The 18,401-nt window shown below is 42.3% G+C and overlaps 2 protein-coding genes across 3 annotated transcripts in view; both read right to left on the bottom strand.

Moving 5' to 3' along the window:
* dipk1c (divergent protein kinase domain 1C) overlaps nucleotides 1-8,018 on the bottom strand; it is a 44,885-nt gene extending 36,867 nt beyond the window's left edge. Inside the window, exons 1-3 of the mRNA XM_084566503.1 lie at nucleotides 6,747-8,018; nucleotides 6,022-6,085; nucleotides 3,691-4,664 (exon numbers count right to left, since the gene is read on the bottom strand). Coding sequence (XP_084422629.1) covers nucleotides 3,691-3,912 — 222 coding nt within the window. The 5' untranslated portion in view covers nucleotides 3,913-4,664; nucleotides 6,022-6,085; nucleotides 6,747-8,018. The remainder of the gene's footprint in view (nucleotides 1-3,690; nucleotides 4,665-6,021; nucleotides 6,086-6,746) is intronic.
* Nucleotides 8,019-14,670: 6,652 nt separating this feature from the next.
* On the bottom strand, nucleotides 14,671-18,401 carry tubb6 (tubulin, beta 6 class V). 2 transcript variants are annotated; one of them, XM_084566088.1, is made up of 5 exons: nucleotides 18,237-18,401; nucleotides 17,996-18,106; nucleotides 17,225-17,340; nucleotides 16,421-16,549; nucleotides 14,671-16,196 (listed from the first exon to the last, which is right to left on the bottom strand). In XM_084566088.1, the coding sequence occupies exons 2-5, from the start codon at nucleotides 18,054-18,056 to the stop codon at nucleotides 15,381-15,383; spliced, it is 1,122 nt and encodes a 373-aa protein (XP_084422214.1). In that variant the 5' UTR covers nucleotides 18,057-18,106; nucleotides 18,237-18,401; the 3' UTR covers nucleotides 14,671-15,380. The 2 variants fall into 2 exon arrangements, with proteins under 2 accessions (XP_084422214.1, XP_084422213.1); XM_084566087.1 differs by having other exon boundaries at nucleotides 17,996-18,401.

The raw sequence follows: 18,401 nt of genomic DNA on the forward strand, positions 1-18,401 counted from the left end.
ATCAGGAGGACTTGTTGAAAAGAAAAGACTCCTCAGTAAATTGAATCCCCTGGCTTCCATGAAAGCGTTGCTTCCTGGAGAGAAAACGCTGGGAAAGCTGCCCAACACCAGCCCAACGCCACAGTTGCAGTTCTGGAGAAATCCAACCTGAAACTTATTGAACAACATATTGAGATGATTGTGTTGACTTAGACACAACTAGACCCAATCTATCTTTAGTGAACTGCAGGAAGCTGAACATTCAGTATGTTGTTTCGGATAGGAACACAGAACTCACTATGACCACAGAAAGCAAATTAATAAATAGTTTTAAACCCTTAGGTGGGGCCAGCTCTTTAACCTCTCTTATTCACTACTTTTAATGTTTAGTTTGGATGATTTTCTTTGCATTGGCTCGTATGCCCACATGATTTATTACTGTTATATAAACACAAAGTGAAATTTGTGGACTTTACAGACCACAGAGATTCAAGTGCGCTGCTGAAAACGGTTTCAACACAAATTACCGTCTAATCCGCTGCTTCAAAAGCAGGCTGAAAGGTCTAAGAATGGAGGGATGAGTTTACAGGAAGGAGATAAGAAGCAAGGGATTGACAGACGTTTGTTCAGGTTACTCCAACACCTGAAGCAGTTCAAGACAAGCCTGAACCACAACCACTGAGAAACCTGAGCTTGAACCTGCAGCAGCAGCGACAGCTGGATCAGTGAACACGGGCTTTTCTCATTAAATCTCTGCATTTAAAACAAATTCATCAAACCTGGATGTTGCAGTGTTTTTTTTTTTTTTTTTTTTTGGTCCTTGATGCAGCCATACTGCATCTGTCCTGCATTAGAGCTGCTTGCCGAGCCAAATTAGCTTCTGGAAACAGAAAATCTTTTGTTGCACTCAGTCAGCATGTTACTGGAGCTCCGAGAGCTGAGAGAGAAGTACATTTCAAACATTGAGATGGATGTTCAGCAAACATGCACTTTTATTGACCTTAGAGGTCTGTGTTTATTTGAGATTTTGTCATCTTCCAACTCGGATCTCTGAGAGTCTTGATATCAGGGAGAGTGACTTCATAGCCCATGTGATGGAAAACCTATTTCTCTCGTACTCTTTGTGGGAGTTTGATTAAATGATTTCTCCAACAATAACAGTGTTTCCTACAACATTGTTTTTAACCTCCTGAACAAACTATCCGAAAGAGAAGAAAGGGTACCCGGGGTGAAGAAACACAGCAGTAATTGCGGGAAAGGTAATTACAGCATAATGTGGACTGCTCACTTACAATTCGTCTGCCTTGAGTCATGTTATTGATGCTCGAAGCTTTAGTTTAACAAACATCTCTCTTCACATAGATTATTGCACTATTGAACTCATTATAAAAGGTTAAAGCTGTCAAACAGTCACCACCTCAATTATAACTGACTCGAAGCTGAGGGGTGGCGCAAAACTTTTATAATCTGTTCAGTTGGAAAATCTATTCTAATAACCATGTAAACTCTTGATCTGCTGGTTTCTTTCTGGTTGGAATAAATCCATTCTTTCCGAGCATGTTTGCTCCACATGGGGTAAACATCAGGTGAGGAGTTTCAGAGGGACAGAAACATGGAGGTAGAAAAACAACCAGTTGTTGAAACAAGTGTTTGAAAAGATGAACCAAGCTGGAATCCATGTGGACAGCAATGTTGGAAACTTCTTCTTCTGTTCTGTTTCAAGTAGATTTGACACTCATGTCAATGTCTGTTTGTGTCTTTTACTGCGTATTTATATGTTTTTATTGTATGTTTTTGCTGTGTGCACTTTTAAGGAGATGCTCTTTAAATCTCATTGTACCGTGTATAATGACAATAAAGGCTTTCTATTTCTATTCTATTCTAACACATGTTTCTGATCAGATCATTTTATTTAGTCTCCATAGAAACAGTTGATCAGAATGATTGATCACGGTGAGGTCAGAGTCTGGACACCAAGTATGATTGGTGAAGTTTTGGGGACGATGGTGTTCATAGATAAAGAAATCACAGAGAACAACAGCCTCTTGCTTCAAAGTTGTTTTGTGGCTATATAACAAAAGTCAGAATTCCCACAGTTGTACACATAGTGGTGAGTTTGACCACTGGTGATCCTGAAAAACTGAGAGGGAAAGAAAAGAAAATCACAGCAGAGATGAATGAGGACGAAACTAAACAAAGAAAATACTCAGGAAGAAAGATATTCGGGAAAAGTCATTGACAAACCAAGAGAGTCAGTGTTGGCAGAGAGGAACTGAGGGGAGATAAGAGGAGAAAAGGATAAAAAATTGGTCGAGATGCACAAGAAAAGAGAAGAGGGATCATCTCAGGGAGAGAGAGATCAACAGGAACGAAGGGAATAAGGAAGTGAGCTTATCCAAACACAGGGATGACGGATTAGAAGAAATAGAAGAAAGAACAAGTGGAGAAGGAATACAAAGGACAAAGAGAACAAAGAGAAAGACAGCAGATCATTAAGCGCTGTTGACCTCCAGCAGTTTCTCTGCACCCAGCTGCCTGTTTACTGAAACTGCCGGACTGATGAGAGCCGCAGTTTGTCCTCCACAACATAAATGTTGAGACGGAGGAAAATCTTTAAGCAGAGTGAAACGCAGACTGTTGAGCTGTAAAGGCACTAAAACACAGCGCATGCTTTTGGCCAGTTAACTGCAATTATTTCACATTCCTTACAACAGTTTTCCAACTTTCCTTCTTTCCAGACAGACGCTGCCTGAAGTTCATTCCTCCAGTAACGCACTGGAAACTTGCTGCCAAAAGCTGCAGACAGAATCGTATTGTTCTCCATTGAGGGATGTAATATCAGGGAATTAAGAGTAGATGTTGGCACAAAATGTAGTTTAAGTTCAATAAATAATACCAAAACCACAATGCAAATATTTCCCTTTTCCCTTCACTGCAACACAAAGATGTTACAGCCTGATTAATCGCCCAAACAGTCAGAATTAGAATCAAAATTGTTCTTAGAAGTAATGCAGTCAGACATATAAAAACGTCTCAGTGAACAAAATAAAATCCATCTGTTGCACGAGCACAAAGGCTGTTGCAAATCCCAATTGTACGGCATCAAGACTCAGTCACTATAAATCAATAACTCTACGCTTTGAAGTACGTCTTTAAAAAAATAGATTTTCTGATTCATTTGGTCTGTCTCTCTGTGTTAGCTCTGCGATAGACTGGCGACCTGTCCAGGGTGTACCCCGCATCTCGCCCTATGACAGCTAGGATAGGCTCCAGCACCCCCTGTGACCCTTCACAGGACAAACAGTTACAGAAGATGAATGAATGAATGAATGATTCATTTGAAAGAATCGATATTGATTCATAGAATTAACGTATTGATTTTTTTTCCCTTCCCGCACACACTGTTTAGACATCTTGCTGTGGTCTCAGGTGACTGGCTTTGCCCTACAAGTCTTGAGAGACCGAGACAATCAGATTAGTCCACATGTGAGGAAGATCCTAAACACAACAGAAGCTCCAACTCTGAGAGCACTGCCAGACCTGAAAGCTGATTGGATTTAAAAAGTATGACTACAGAGATGAGCTGGACAAAAATCGGAATCGAATCAATTCAGGAAATGAGAAGCGACACTCAGCCCCACTTTGAAGCTGTATTGTGCTCGTTATACCCTGAGCCTACTAGTCCGGGAAATAATTAAAGTTTGGACTCACCAGTCTCTGCAGGATCCTTTTGCTCTTGTCGTCAGTGCAGTAGTCTGACAGAATGCTCCTGTGGACCAGAACCAGGCCGTTCAGGAACAACCAGGACCCGAACCAGAGCAGAGCGAAGACCAGGGTCCCCCGACGGGACCACAGCCTGAGGCCCAGCCACCGGAGCAGGCCCAGCCCACCGCCGCGGCACCCTCCGCTCGACACCAGTCCTCCAGGGAGCATGGTGGTGGCCCTGGTCACTGTCCACAAAACGCTCCTCTGTTGGAAAGAGTCTTCTGAACAGCTGCTGAATAATCAGCTCCAACTAAAAACGGACGAGTTGAGCTCCAAGGTCTGAAACATTTGTTGTAGCAAAAAACCAAAACCTTACAGCCTCAAGAAAAGTTTTAAATTTCAGATATGAAATAATCCTCTGTAAGGAAAATAATCTCTCTCTCTTGAATCAAATACAAATCCAATGAGAGCCAGGTTGTCATATATTCCACGATGCTCTGAAGTCAGTTAAGGAGGGAATGTGGAATCATGCCTCTAATCCAAGAGCCAAAAATGCCATGGAAAATATCCATATCATGAAATCCGTTTCCTTCCAGTCAATAAAAAGTGATTGACAACTTTGTCTTAAGAAAACGAAATAGTCCAAAGAGTTTGTAATAAAACTCTGCTGAAAAGCAAAAACACCAGAAGAAGAGTGAGAGAGCGGTCTGTACCAAGGACTTCACCGAATCACAGCAACACATTCCAGACGCTGAGAGTCTACTGGTCCGACCTCCAGCTTGGCTCCGCAGTGTTTCCACCAGAAATATTCGGAAATTTAGTTTGCTAATGCTGAGATTTTGTTGTTTCATATTCGACCGGCTGATTTGTTTTCTTTCGCAGACAAACATTCGGCGACAGGGAAGAAGTCAGAAGCAGCCGAGTCGTCTTCCCTCTGTGTGATATGGGAGTGTGGGCCCGCCTGCAGAGCAGTGTGGCATCTGGACACACACAGACACAAAAAGACACACAATCAAATGCTCATCCAACTTTTTCTAAAAATGTCTGCATCTCCATTAAAATATACTCTACACAGCATGCACACATCGCATTATAATACCATTTGGGCTATCCGATCACAAGTGACCAGCTTTAGGTACGTGTGTTCAGACCTGGAATTAACATGTGTCTCCAAATTTGTCTCCAGATCCGATCTCAGTTTTCTGAATGAATAAGGCAAAACTCTGCTGATGTAGGAGCACCTCTGTTGGGTATAGGCAGTCTTTAATGAGAGCCAGGACAAAGGAATGCGGACACATGCGACCCAGACCACCTCCAAATGTGGTCAGAGATCAGATCTCTCAAATGTGTCCTGGGGGTGTTCACCCCGGTCTTTTACGTGATCAAATTGCCCAGTCCGAATCTTAATGCAAGGTCTGAACGGGCCCTTAAAGACACAGATCTTCATCTCAGTCCCAGTGTTGTTCTCACACCACCTCCTTGTGGTGTCTGCTCCAGAAATACACCATTTACAGAGAACAAACTTCTAAACATCCAACAGGAGAAAGTCTCCATGATGGAAGCAGAAAGAAGGAAACGTCCAAAAATGTAATTATCCTTTAGGAACAGAGCTCAGAGCTGCTGGAAAAAAAGTGCTAAAAGTTGGAGAGGAGCTTTTTGTTGCAGAAAAAAAAAAGTGTCAGAAAAACAGAAAATAAAAGATACTTTAGGAGTTTCTTCTACGGGACAAAGATCTGTGAGCAGAGTAGAAGAGAGTCAGCGTTTCAGATCTTTACTCGTCAGTCACCCCAGAGAAGAACAGCATTCAGACACACTTTAGGGATCAAAGTTTTGCTTTTATGAAGTGCCCAAACTCTCTTTCCAAACTCTTAATACGAATTCGAACTTTAAAACTTTGAATCCAGTTTTCCTTCAGAGCTGTGAGGAAAACTTTCACTTTCAAAGAAACCTCAACTAATAAAATCTTCTTGTTCCCAAAGTTTATGAGGGGTTCAGGGGCAGAGAGAGGCTCAGAAAGTTGTGTGGTTTCCTCCTCTGATGTTTTTTTTTTTTTTGTAGAAAAAACTAATTAGCTGTTCTTTGTGCAGGGTCAGTCGAGGCTTTCTCAAGTCTAAGAGCTTGCAGACTTTAAAAGAACGCTTTTCAGTCACTTGTCTTGTTTCATCTGTTTCTTGTTCTAAATGAGGAAAACAAATTCATCCACACACAAAGTCCTGGAGAAATCATTATCAGGCCAGAAGAGCTTTGATGACTTTAGTTAAGATGTCCAGAATCTCCTCTTCAGGTCTTATTATAGCTCAAAACCCTTAAACACTTAGATACTATAGGTGACCTTACCGTTATCATCTGCAGCACGTAGACTCCTCAGAGGTCCACATGAGGAGCTGTAAAGCTGCACATCCTAAACAAAAGAACACCAGGAGAAAGTCAATAATCACCTGCTTCTTAAAATATCCGCATTTGATTCTCGTTGATGGAATGTCATGGTGGAGAGACAACAGCTGCTGCAACTGTTCTCAAACTGCCCCCAGGAGATAAAAGCAGACATGAGCTGCTGTTCATCTGATCTCCTGCTAATGTGGCTCATATAAACCACCGGGGTCAGACTCCAGAGTCTTTCTGGCGTTTCCCCAGCCTTAACAAAGTGTTGCCACTGTGTGAACAGAACCATTAAACAGATGAATAAGCCGTCTTTTGGTGGGAAACAAATTAAATACAAAGATCAAGTTTACTGAGAAGTTCGGTACCAAACTGTTCCCCTCCCTCTTCACCAATTACACTTCCTTTAAATTTTTTTGCTGTTGCATGTCTACACGTGTGCAAATATATAACTGCAACCAACAAATCTAAGATGAAAACAATTGACAACAACGAAAGCAAGAAGCCTCAGAAATCATGCTCTAGCTGCAAGTGATTATTCAACTGTAACAAAATCCCTAGACATCCCTGCAGATCTCCTCTTTGGAGGAGTTCCATTCAGTGGCTCCTGAAGCTGGTCTATGCTGCTCTTCTGAGTGCAAACACTATCAAAGCCCAATCTGCAGTCACCTCCCCGACATTACCTTTTTCTTTCTCACTGATCTCCGGTCCTGAAATTCCTCGAGTTGCAGCGGAAGCCGTTAGAGCCACGATGCATCCCTGAAATGTAAAACGGGGCTCAGAGAGCAACCGCAGAGCTCTCACAGTTAACTCCTCGATGTCGTGAAGGATGAAATATCAAAGGAGTAAATTTAACTCCTCACCAGCCAAAGGATTCAACCACTGATCCTACTTGTCAGAAATTTATGTGAGGAGCAGAGGACGGCTCATTGTTCGTTCAGTAAGTTAAACTGAAGACCGTGGCCGATCAAGAACTTTTGGTAGGTCGTAAACATAGTCACTAGTTGTGGCGCCTTCTGTATTCTGCTTGGTCTGCGAAATATTGTCACAAAATTGAATAAATGCACCTGAGATAACTCCAGAGATTGTTCTGCTTCCTTCTCTTTGAGGTCGTCAAAGAGGTCCCAGAATAATTAGGACTGTCAGCAGGTCCTCAGGTCATCAGTCCAGATATTTAACATCCCGTCTCCCTTTGTGAAGAAAACATGATGATGATGTTGTTTTTTAATAAAGCACTGATCAGACACTCCTCTGTGCTCTGCAGTGACACTGAAATAACCCGAAAGTGTGTCTGCAGGTCACTAAACTTAAAGAAGTCAATGATCGGGCTGTAATCCAGCTTCAGTCTCCTGGGTTCAGTTGTTGAATCAAGAAAGGATTTAACAATTGAACAACAGCCACAAAAGGAACTGAGCTGTCTGCAGGTTTACAACATGACATGTCTCTTCCTGCGTTGTGAAAAAGTAGTCTTAAACTTTCTCATCCTGCTGCCTGTAGGGCCCTGTAGCTGTCCCCTGAGGTGATGAACAAAACTCCGGGCTTAAGTCAAACTTTTAACTCTCACAGCTGCTGAAATCATTCAGGAGAATCCTCCAGCTGTAATCCTGAAGTCTGTACGTCCTGTTTGAGCAAAAACCCGCAGGTCTGACTGTGACAGGCACTGAAGGAGCAGCTCAGTCCATGAAGATGCTCTAGGGGAGAAACTGGGAGACTTTTCCAGAGGGAGACGATCCAGCTGTCAGCTCTGAGGACAGCAGCCGTCGACCTTGTTGTCCTCTAAGCCCTGATTCAGGACTGTCAGGCAGCCCTGGCGGCTCCAGCATTCGTCTGGTGCTTCAGCGGCTCTGGTTTCTCTTCATGCTGCTGCTGCTGCCTCGCTCTCTCCTGGTCTGACGTTCCACGCTGAACCAGAGAGTGTGTGTGTGAAGTGGGTGAGTGTGTGAGGTGCATGTATGTGTGTGTAGTATGTGTCACGCTCAGGCTTGTTCGTTCAGCCCTATTCCCCTTCCTTTCTCTATTGGGTCTGCTTCCTTTCTCTTTCCTTTACTAGCAATTGTATGTGTGTGTGGGTGTGCGGGTGTGTGTGTGTGTGTGTGTGTGTGTGGGGGGGGGGGGGGGTGCGCGTGTGTGTGTGTGTTTGTGTGTACCTGTATTAGTCATGTTGTGGGAACATAAATCTATTTACGTGGGGGACATTCCTCCCTTCTGGGGACAAAATCAAGAAAAAGCCAGATTTGGTTTAAGGTTCGGGTGAGTCTGCACCAAAGGACTGTGTGTGTGTGTGTTTGTGTGTTCTCAGGGACCACAGCTCCTCCCCCCCAACTGGAGAGACTCCCCCCTTTCTCTCCTCCCCTTTACCCTCTCCTCACCCCTCTCTTATATCGCCATGCTACTGTACCCCTCTCACTTTATCTCTCTCTCTCTCTCCCTCCCTCCTTCCTTTTACCTCCCCCATCCTCCCTCCTCTTCCCCTGTTACCACGGCAGCGAGTCTCTACTAAAGTTCCCCACATGCAGTTTCACTGAGCCTTGCCAAATTAAAAGCGCTCCCCCATTTATCTCCCTTTCCTTTTCTTCATCCCCTCCTGCCCCCTCTCCTGTGGGACATAGCAAGCACTTCAGTAAAAACAGCTCAGAGGCTGTGGCATGTTGGTAATTGCCTATTTGTAAAAATGCCAATAAAGTTCTGAAAACATAAGGAAAAGGCAGCTCAGTGCCTTCAGGGGTCAAAAAACGTTGGAGATTCGTGAGTGATATAATAAATGAAATTAAAGCTATAGTTAGTGATTTGTGGCCACTAGAGGGCAGTAATGGACAAGGAGTCCAGTTCATAAAAAAGTAAAGTGAAGAAAATTGCTGGTAAATTTTCATGTGTAGTTTTTTTTTTCTGTCTTCACAAAATATGAACAACAGTTTCATTTTTAAAAGTGGAGATCTCTGCTCCTACTGCTTATCACCTGAAGAAAGTAATAAATTCTTTTACTGTTCTTAAATCTTACTAAATACTTATATGATGTAACTTCCTGGCTGTTACTATTATATGTTCTAAACTGAATTTATTTTATGTAGTTTTATACATATTCTTCATATTCTTACCTCTATGTGTATATTTGTATATAACTCTTAATATCTGACCTATTTATTTACATATACATGCAATATTACATAATGTATCTATTGTATATTTACAGTTGTATATCATATTTCACTAATATTTTTATATTTTTATATCATTTTATATTGTACCCCATATTTTCATATATTTGTATATTGCATATAAATATTTTAATATCCTAATAATAAATCATGTCTGCAGATTTAGACACTGAACTGAGGCTCACATGTGAACAGTACAATGTTTATTTGAGCAAAAATAAACTCTTTAACCCACTGATGTCTCAGCTGAAGGAACAAGATAAACGCGTATGTAACCATTTTCAGTGAAGCCTTTAGAGCTGTGGCATCTTGAGTATTTGTAGGAGTCTGTGTCTTCACAACCAACATGAGGGGCGATGATAAGTTTAATCCTGGCTTCAAATGGAATTCCTGAATTTGTGGTTATCACATGGGAAGTTCATTCTTTCATTCATTCATTTAGACAAGAAGACACCCTGGACAGGTCTCCAGTCTATCACAGGGCTAACACAGAGAGACAGACAACGACTCTCACACCTACGGCCAATTTAGAATCACCAATTAACCTAACCAGGATGTCTTTGGACAGTGGGAGGAAGCTGGAGTACCTGGAGAGAACAGACACAGGGAGAACATGCAGACTCCAAGAAAGGCCCCAGTTGGCCGATGGATTCAAAGCCAGAACTTTCTTGCCTGTGCTAGTGCTAACCACCACACCACTGTGCAGCTCCCACATGGAAATGTTTCATGTTCAAGAGCTACGGTGTAGGCTGTGAGAACACTGCCACTAGACAACTGTTGGCAAATAGAAGCCAACAGTTGTCTAGTGGTGAGGCCAACAATTAGAAAGCTATTAAGTAGCTAATATAGTGTAGGGTATCCAAAGGCAGTTGGCTATGTCAATATTATAAATAACTGTATAGAAACCTTTTCTCCTCTTGTCTACCAAACATTTGGTAGTGTTACCTTTTTCTAGTGACTAAATGATGCAGTTTGAGACTTGTTGGGTTTGAAGAGATTGGTAGATGCAATCTTAAATATTCCTTCTTAACCTGTCCAACTACACAACGAAACACACGTATATAATCACAGTAAACACACCATACCCTACAAAAGATATATGTGTAATTTAAAGTGGGTCTCAGAGAGACAACGGTCAAACGGTTGATGGAATGAAGAAAGACAAACAAGAAAGAAATATGTGTAAGACATTGAAACCTGAGACTGAAACTGTGAAACACAGTAGAAACAGCGTCCAGCAGAACAATCTCCTTGGACAGCTGCGGCCTGTCCACACATCCTCTCCGAGTCTTCACACTCTCTGAGCAGAGCGCTTTCTGTCCCAGTAATCACCAATTAAACCTCCTGGCTGTGCAGTGAGTGCGTTTCTGCAGCTCTTTGGCAGTCGATCACAGGGCAGTGTTCTCGTTAACATTATCCACCCATCTGAGTCTCCATGTTAGCTGCAGCCGGGGGCTGCTCATTAGGGCTAGCTACTTATCTCACAGACACGTTAATTGACTAATACACTTTCTCAAATGTTGCTGTCTCAGCAAATGTTTTAGATTGTCCCCGTCGTGTTACTTCAAGTTCCCTTCTTCTTTTTTTAGAGGAGTCTTCAAGTGTGGGGGGATGGACTACATGCAATCATTCGCATTATGATTAGTTGCACCACAAACACAGTGTTTTTATCTTTGTGAGGACCTTCCATTGACATAATGCATTTAATAGCACCTTAAAACAGTGATACCTTAAAACCAAATCTGGATGTTTGTGTTCTGTTTGGTCCCCACAACTTCAGAAAACCCTCAGACAGCTGCCACTGAACCACTGAAATGAAGTTCAGTCACTGGCAGTAAAAAGTTAGACATGCCGCTCAGTGAGGCTAACTCACTGGTAACACAGACGTTATGTTGCAGCACCTCCTTGTGGTCAGTCATGGCAGGTACAGGAAATCAGGAGAGGATGAAGTGGATGAAAGAACAAAGGAAAGAAAACCAGGCCAGTAACCCCACATGACTTGGTAACTTTTACACTTTACAAATTGCCAGTTCATTAGGTAAGCTGGTGAATGCATCGCTAGTGTAACACTTGTGCATTAAATCTTCTATTCATGAAGGTTCTGGCACATGTATGTGCATGTATGCCATGTATGAGAATGCATTCACTAATGTACCCAATTAACTGGCAAGTGCTAGTATTTATGTGTATGATTGTCCTTCTGAAGTCATATTATTAGTTTAAAAATTAGCTTCCTACAGAAACAACAGCAGCAAACATAGCACTTTATTAAGAAGATGTTACTTATATCATTTAGAGATGATATATTAATGAACACAGTAACAGAAATGAAGACAATGAGACCGTTTTAAACAGGACCTGAAGATTAATGAGGTGCTTCATATTGCCGCAGTTAACAGTTGTGACCACTAGAGGTCACCATGAGCTCAACCCCTTTTTAATTGATGGAACCAATACTCCATATAGTACTATACTGTTGCAGTTGTTGTTATGAAGTCAGATGTCAAATAATTACTTTATTGTTTATATGTCACATCTTTATTATTTTTCACATCACCCAGAGACTTAAAAGAAAACAATGATTGTAAGATGAGCTGAAGCAGTGCTGTAACTCCTCACTGTGTTCAGATGAGATTTAGACTCCAAAAGACACACAAGAGGGGGACACATTTGGGACACATTCAAAAACTAAAACGAGAGACTACGACAGATTTGTCATGCAGCCGCCGCCTTCAATTAACTGGACTGAGGTTGTCTTCCTGCTCTCTGATTGGCTCGTCCAGCCTTCTCTCTGCATCCCAGTTCCTGTTAGAGAAACAATATGTTTAACAAGCATGCACCCATGACCGGTATCGCGATGCACAACATGAAACTGAAGCTGAAAGTTCTGCGGGGATTTACTCCCACTCAGACACACTAAGCCTGGATCACAGTCCTGTTTCCCCGAGGATGAGCTTTTTCTAGCAATATTTAAGGCCTAAGCCATCATAATTTATATAGCAGTCAGTCTTTTCTTCCGTTCATAAATCTAACAACAAGTACAGGCCACAGAGTTGTTGTGCATTTTCCACTCCCCAGTGGATGATCTCTTTTCTCCTTGTTGTTGAGCTCTTGATTGTCTTTACTTTCATTATCACTTAAACATTATAACAGCCTTTTATGAACAGAAAATATCACTTGAAATATTCGCAACCGGTTAGTTTTAGTCAGAAGATGAACCTTTCTGTCAATTTCTGTAGCACCACCCAAAGGACAGACTTAACACTTTCACATCTGCTTCTATTAAGATAATTAAAATGTCCTCTCCCACAAGTTCACATTATAATTGTGATGAATGGAGCCTGCAGAGATCCCAGCACAGCTCTGAACTAATAATCTTATTTTGTTTTACTTTCAGCACAACTCCTTAAGTGTTTTTTTTTTTTTTATGACTATTATATTTTCAGTCCAACGTTGTTCAGAAGCCTGAGAACATTATATTACGCAGAAAATGACTTCACGTCCCAGCTGGCTTCCTGAGACAGAGCAGCTGGACATGTTTGTACACTGACAGAATACATTCCTTAATCTAAGAGGAACTTTTTCTCTTGAATATTGAAATGCCTTCACTTGTTTATTTCCTTTTTAATGATTTCATTTAAAACCAAAAAAGGCTGTCACTTTTACAACAAGGAGGATGGACAAGGCACCAACGGATCCAATTGTACCATTAAATCTAAAAGTGAGATTTGACACAGATGTCTATATAATTTCAAATTGCACCACCAAACATAAAGATAGGGTTGTGTCACAATGATCCAGAAGGGTCGAGCCATGTATTTACATAAAGATCCATAACCTCGGCTTTAAAGGTATTTGATATCAGACAAACAAACATAGCAGCAACCATGCTGACGTTTCAGGGTGTCGTGTAGATGACTACAGAGCACTGCATGACTCTGCGACTCTGCTGAATGCCTCGCAACGCGGAAACAAAGAGCAGCTGCTGACGGAGAATAGATCCACAGACATCAGCTCTGGCCGGCAGACTCGAGCCAAGCGGTTTAGTCTTTGACAGCGACGGCTGCTGCTCTCCATGTAATCCACAACACAAACAGAACTGCTGATCAGCTCTCACACACAGCTCTGGTGGAGGGAGATTAACAGGCTATAGAAAGGTTTGTTCTCTCTCTGTCTGTATTCGATCAGTATAGTGAGGCAAGCTCAGGTTCTAAAAGAGTCGTGTTAACAAAACCTCTGGTTATTGAAGGCATTTGGCTGACTCTCTTGGATAAATACTTTTCAACACTGTCCCAAGTTTTATTGTTCAGTTTTGTCTCAGTATGAAACAGCTGCCCAAGAATTGTCTTTAAATTACTTAAGAAAGTTAAAAAAATGTCTAAATGGGACAATGTCAGCCCTGACCCCCAGTTTAGCATTTGCTCATAAGCCTATCTGAAGCCTATCTGTAGTTCAGCAGCCAAAGCACTGACCAAACATGATGTATAACTGGAATCATGGACACAGCTATTCCTGGTCAAGAGAGTCGCTGCAGAATGTTCCAACTTCAGTCCAGCAGATCTTTGCAGGAGCATAATCAGTTCCCAACAGAGCGTCTCAATCAGTTCTAACTGACTGACAGATATTTTATGGATCTTGTGGGAAATTCTCTTCTGCAGCACCAGGTCCATGCGTGGATTGAATGGAGCAGGGTATAGGGGACATTAAATAAATATCGGACATTAAAACACTAGGAACAGATAGTACACTTGATCTTAGCAAAAAGCCAGAACCTTCACAAAGACTAGTTCAGCTCTGTTAACATAATGTATTTGTTTGCACTAGTGTACCTAATAAACAGGCAAGTGACTGTAAATGAGTAATGTAATTTAAATAGCGTATAATTAGGTTGTTAGTTGAACTGAAACGATTGCACATTATTAACCCAATGTTGTCTGCTCTTTATTTTGGTTCTGCTGCAGCTAAAACCACCCCTGATGTGGACAGTGTATAAAGAACAGTCACTGCATTCCATGTCATTTGTAAACTGAATGTTGTGAACTCAGCTATACATTCTTTGTCATGTGGCCAACCAGGTTATTGAATTTTAGGCACTCAACACAAATCTAAAGGTTTAGTTTTTGTAGACTTTTGCTCCAAAACCAAAGGAGTGGACAAATTAAAAGTTTTGATCTGATGGTGGAGCAAGAGATTAGCAAATTCAAGTTCATCCTGATGGGGGCATGAATGTCTGAGCTAGATTCCATGACAATATAATCCAATAGTTGTTCAGACATTTTACTAAAAATCACAAATATCAACCTGCTCCTGAAACTGAAGGAAAATACTTCCTCTGGGAAACATTAGTTTTTGCACAGAATATCTCTGACTGCAAGTATAACATAAAAATACAGCAGCAGGATAAATCCAGCTGTACATAATATACAAAAACGCACAAACATGGCACATACAACACTGTGAGACCTTGGCGGAAGCTTTTATTTCAACCTCTCTTCAGCCAGTTAAGTTGTGTTCACATGTACAAAAATCACAGTTTGAAAACAACAAACACACTCAAACACAGTCAAAAGTGCTAAAAGGGTAGTGTCATGTAATAAAATATCATCATTTAGCATTCATTGAGCCTGTTTGACTGTACACGTCTTTAAATTCAGTAATCAGCTACTTGAGCTAAGCAGTCGTTGGCTAATTTGTATTTTTGCATTCCTACAACTGATATGATCAATATGGGTTTGGGTTAGTCTTACACGCAAACACTGTTGGATCACTATCAGAGAAGCATTGCAGTCATTGTAAAAAGTAGTCAGTGGGAAATTTAGGTTTTTCATTTTAACATTAGATTCCCTTTTTTCATAGCATCCATCTCCTCAAACGAAATAAATAACCCTGGATAAAAAGGTTGTCATGGACTTTGAGACTTTTGTGGAACCTGTCAGAAGTGCTTTGGAACAAAATTATTTCATCTTCCTAAATCACAAAATTACTCTTTTTAAGCGTGTGTTTAATTTTAACTTGATAATTTAATGTAAATACAATTATCAAATTTTAAAACAACTATTTTATTGTCAACGGACTAATTGTGCAGGTGTTTCAGATCAACTAAACTTGACATGATTTTATTCTGGCGTATCCGTATCATGATAAGCTTTACCAGGTGTCTCCTTACTCGATGATTTCGTCCTCCTCGTCCTCAAAGTTCTCATCGTCGTTGGCAGTGGCCTCCTGGTACTGCTGGTACTCGGACACCAGGTCGTTCATGTTGCTCTCCGCCTCTGTGAACTCCATCTCGTCCATGCCCTCGCCAGTGAACCAGTGCAGGAAAGCCTTCCGCCGGAACATGGCGGAGAACTGCTCCGAGATCCGCTTGAACAGCTCCTGGATGGCCGTGCTGTTGCCAATAAAGGTGGCGGCCATCTTGAGCCCCCGGGGAGCTATGTCACAGACGGCCACCTTGACGTTGTTGGGGATCCACTCCACGAAGTAGCTGCTGTTCTTGTTCTGCACGTTCAGCATCTGCTCATCCACCTCCTTCATAGACATGGGCCCGCGGAAGACAGTGGCCACGGTCAGGTAGCGCCCATGACGAGGGTCACAGGCCGCCATCATGTTCCTGGCATCAAACATCTGTTGGGTGAGCTCAGGAACGGTAAGAGCTCGGTACTGCTGGCTGCCCCTCGCCGTCAGAGGAGCGAACCCTGGCATGAAGAAGTGAAGCCTGGGGAAAGGGACCATGTTGACGGCCAGTTTGCGAAGATCTGCGTTGAGCTGTCCCGGGAAACGGAGAGAGGTCGTCACACCACTCATGGTGGCCGACACTAGGTGGTTAAGATCACCGTAGGTGGGCGTCGTGAGTTTAAGAGTGCGGAAGCAGATGTCGTAAAGGGCCTCGTTGTCAATGCAGTAGGTCTCGTCTGTGTTTTCAACCAACTGATGGACAGACAAGGTAGCGTTGTAGGGCTCCACCACAGTGTCTGACACCTGAGGGATCAAGCAAAGGTCAGATATGAAGGCATGCTCAGGTATGAAGGAAAACAGACAGGGGATAGATGTGAGGAGGGTTGGCCCATAGGGCCAAATGCAGAGTTATTCAAATGAATGTCGCTGTGCTGAACTCCATGCTGCAAATGGCTAATGATAGTGGGGAAAAGAACGCAGGAAGAAACACAAAAAATTTAATAAAAAAAGTTTTTTCCTCTTTATACCTTAGGTGAGGGCATGACGCTGAAGGTGTTCATGATTCGGTCGGGGTACTCCTCCCGGATCTTGCTGATCAGCAGGGTTCCCATGCCAGAGCCGGTGCCCCCTCCCAGGGAGTGAGTCAGCTGGAAACCCTGGAGTTACAATTACAGCTGGGAGTTGGTTCTTTCTTTTATATGACAGTAAACAAGATTTATCTTTTGGGATGACACAGCTAAAATGGTGTGATTTCACTTTACTTTCTATACATTTCAAAATACTTTTCAGGTGACTAAACTGGCAACCACTTATTTACTTAAACATTTTGGCACGACTGCCTCCCAAATGTTTTAGTAAAAGTACTTCTCCTCATTTGCAGATGCTTTTCCAATAAAATGTGACAAAAAATATCCCACAGATACTTTGGGATCTAGTGAATTTGGAGGCCAGGTCAACACCTTGTGCTGTTCTTCGTGTTTTTTGAGTTGTTCCTAAAGTGTTTTTTTGTGTGTGTCTGTGTCAGGCTGCATCCTGCTGGGGATGGCTGCTGCCATCAAGGAGTGTCATTGCTATGGGGTGGGGGTACCTGGTCTGGTCTAGGTGGGTGCTACATGTCTAAGTAACATCCACATGGATATCAGGTCCAAAGGTTTCCCAGCAGAACATTGGACTGTCACAAGATGGTCAATGTTGTTTACTTCTTCTGTCAGTGGTGATAATGTTGTGGCTAATCAATGTATGGTAATATAGTAATATGTTATTGCTCGGTGAGGTAAAACAAACCACATGAAAAGACAAAAATATCCATTACTACATGATCAATAGTTCACCTGGAGACAGTCGCAGTGCTCACATTCCTTCCTGACTACATCCAGGACAGAGTCCACAAGCTCCGCCCCCTCCGTGTAGTGACCTTTGGCCCAGTTGTTTCCTGCACCTGTCTGACCTGCAGACCAACAATCATCAGAGGGAAAATCTATCCTTGAAATGTAAACCGATCACTGCGACAGATGGGAGCATTCATGCCAACAGACACTCTACTGCTGTGACCCACTTCTCAGCTGGTGCATGCCAGGACAGACATTTTATTTTAAAGAGAGGCAGGCGAAGATCTACGTCCTCCCTGCTTCTTCTTGTCTTTGGACACTGGTTTATAAAACAAATGCCACAGCTATTTCTGTCTGTTTACTGTACCAATTTAATGCGGAAGGTTTCACTGCTGCTCTGTCTGTCCTCTGTAACGTCAGCATAAATCTTTAAGCTGTAACAGCCCTTATTTCACAGTTAACTCTGCTCTATCTGAATTTTTCAGCCACATTAAGCCTCTAGTTTTGAGTTTTTGATAGTTTTTCTGTCTTTGTGTTTAAAGCAGCTAACCAGCAGCTAGAAAGACAGCTGGTGGAGACCAAAAGCAGATCTAAAAGGAGCGAAAGTTGGACTGAGCTTCATGCGGTGAACACCTGAGGTAACTTTGTTGCTGTTGGTCTTTGACTGGGCAGCTGCAACTATATTATACATGATTAAACCTTGGACATTATGTACAAATGTGGGATCTTTCCTGCACTGATATGGCCTGTCGAATGAAAGCAGGAGACTGTTACCAAAGATGAAGTTGTCTGGCCTGAAGAGTTGTCCGAAGGCTCCTGAGCGAACACTGTCCATGGTCCCTGGTTCCAGGTCCACCAACACCGACCGGGGGACGTATTTATGTGCTGCGCAAACAGAGAAGAGCTTGGGCTTTGTCATTTTAAACAAACAGAAGCCAAACTCAGACCGTGACCAGTCCCTCAGAGGAAGTGGATGACTCACACACCTCTGTGTATTACGTTTACTGTTACTTACACGATGCTTCATTGTAGTAGACGTTGACTCTGTCCAGCTGAAGAGTGGAGTCACCCACATAGTTTCCTGCAGGGTCAATACCGTGCTCGTCGCTGATCACTTCCCAGAACTGAACAAGTCACAGAAACAGACAAAGAAAAGAAGAAGAACTGCTTTAGTTTCCAC

This window comes from Chelon labrosus (assembly GCF_963514085.1).
Source record: "Chelon labrosus genome assembly, chromosome: 18".
In the NCBI taxonomy this organism is placed as follows: Eukaryota; Metazoa; Chordata; class Actinopteri; order Mugiliformes; family Mugilidae; genus Chelon; species Chelon labrosus.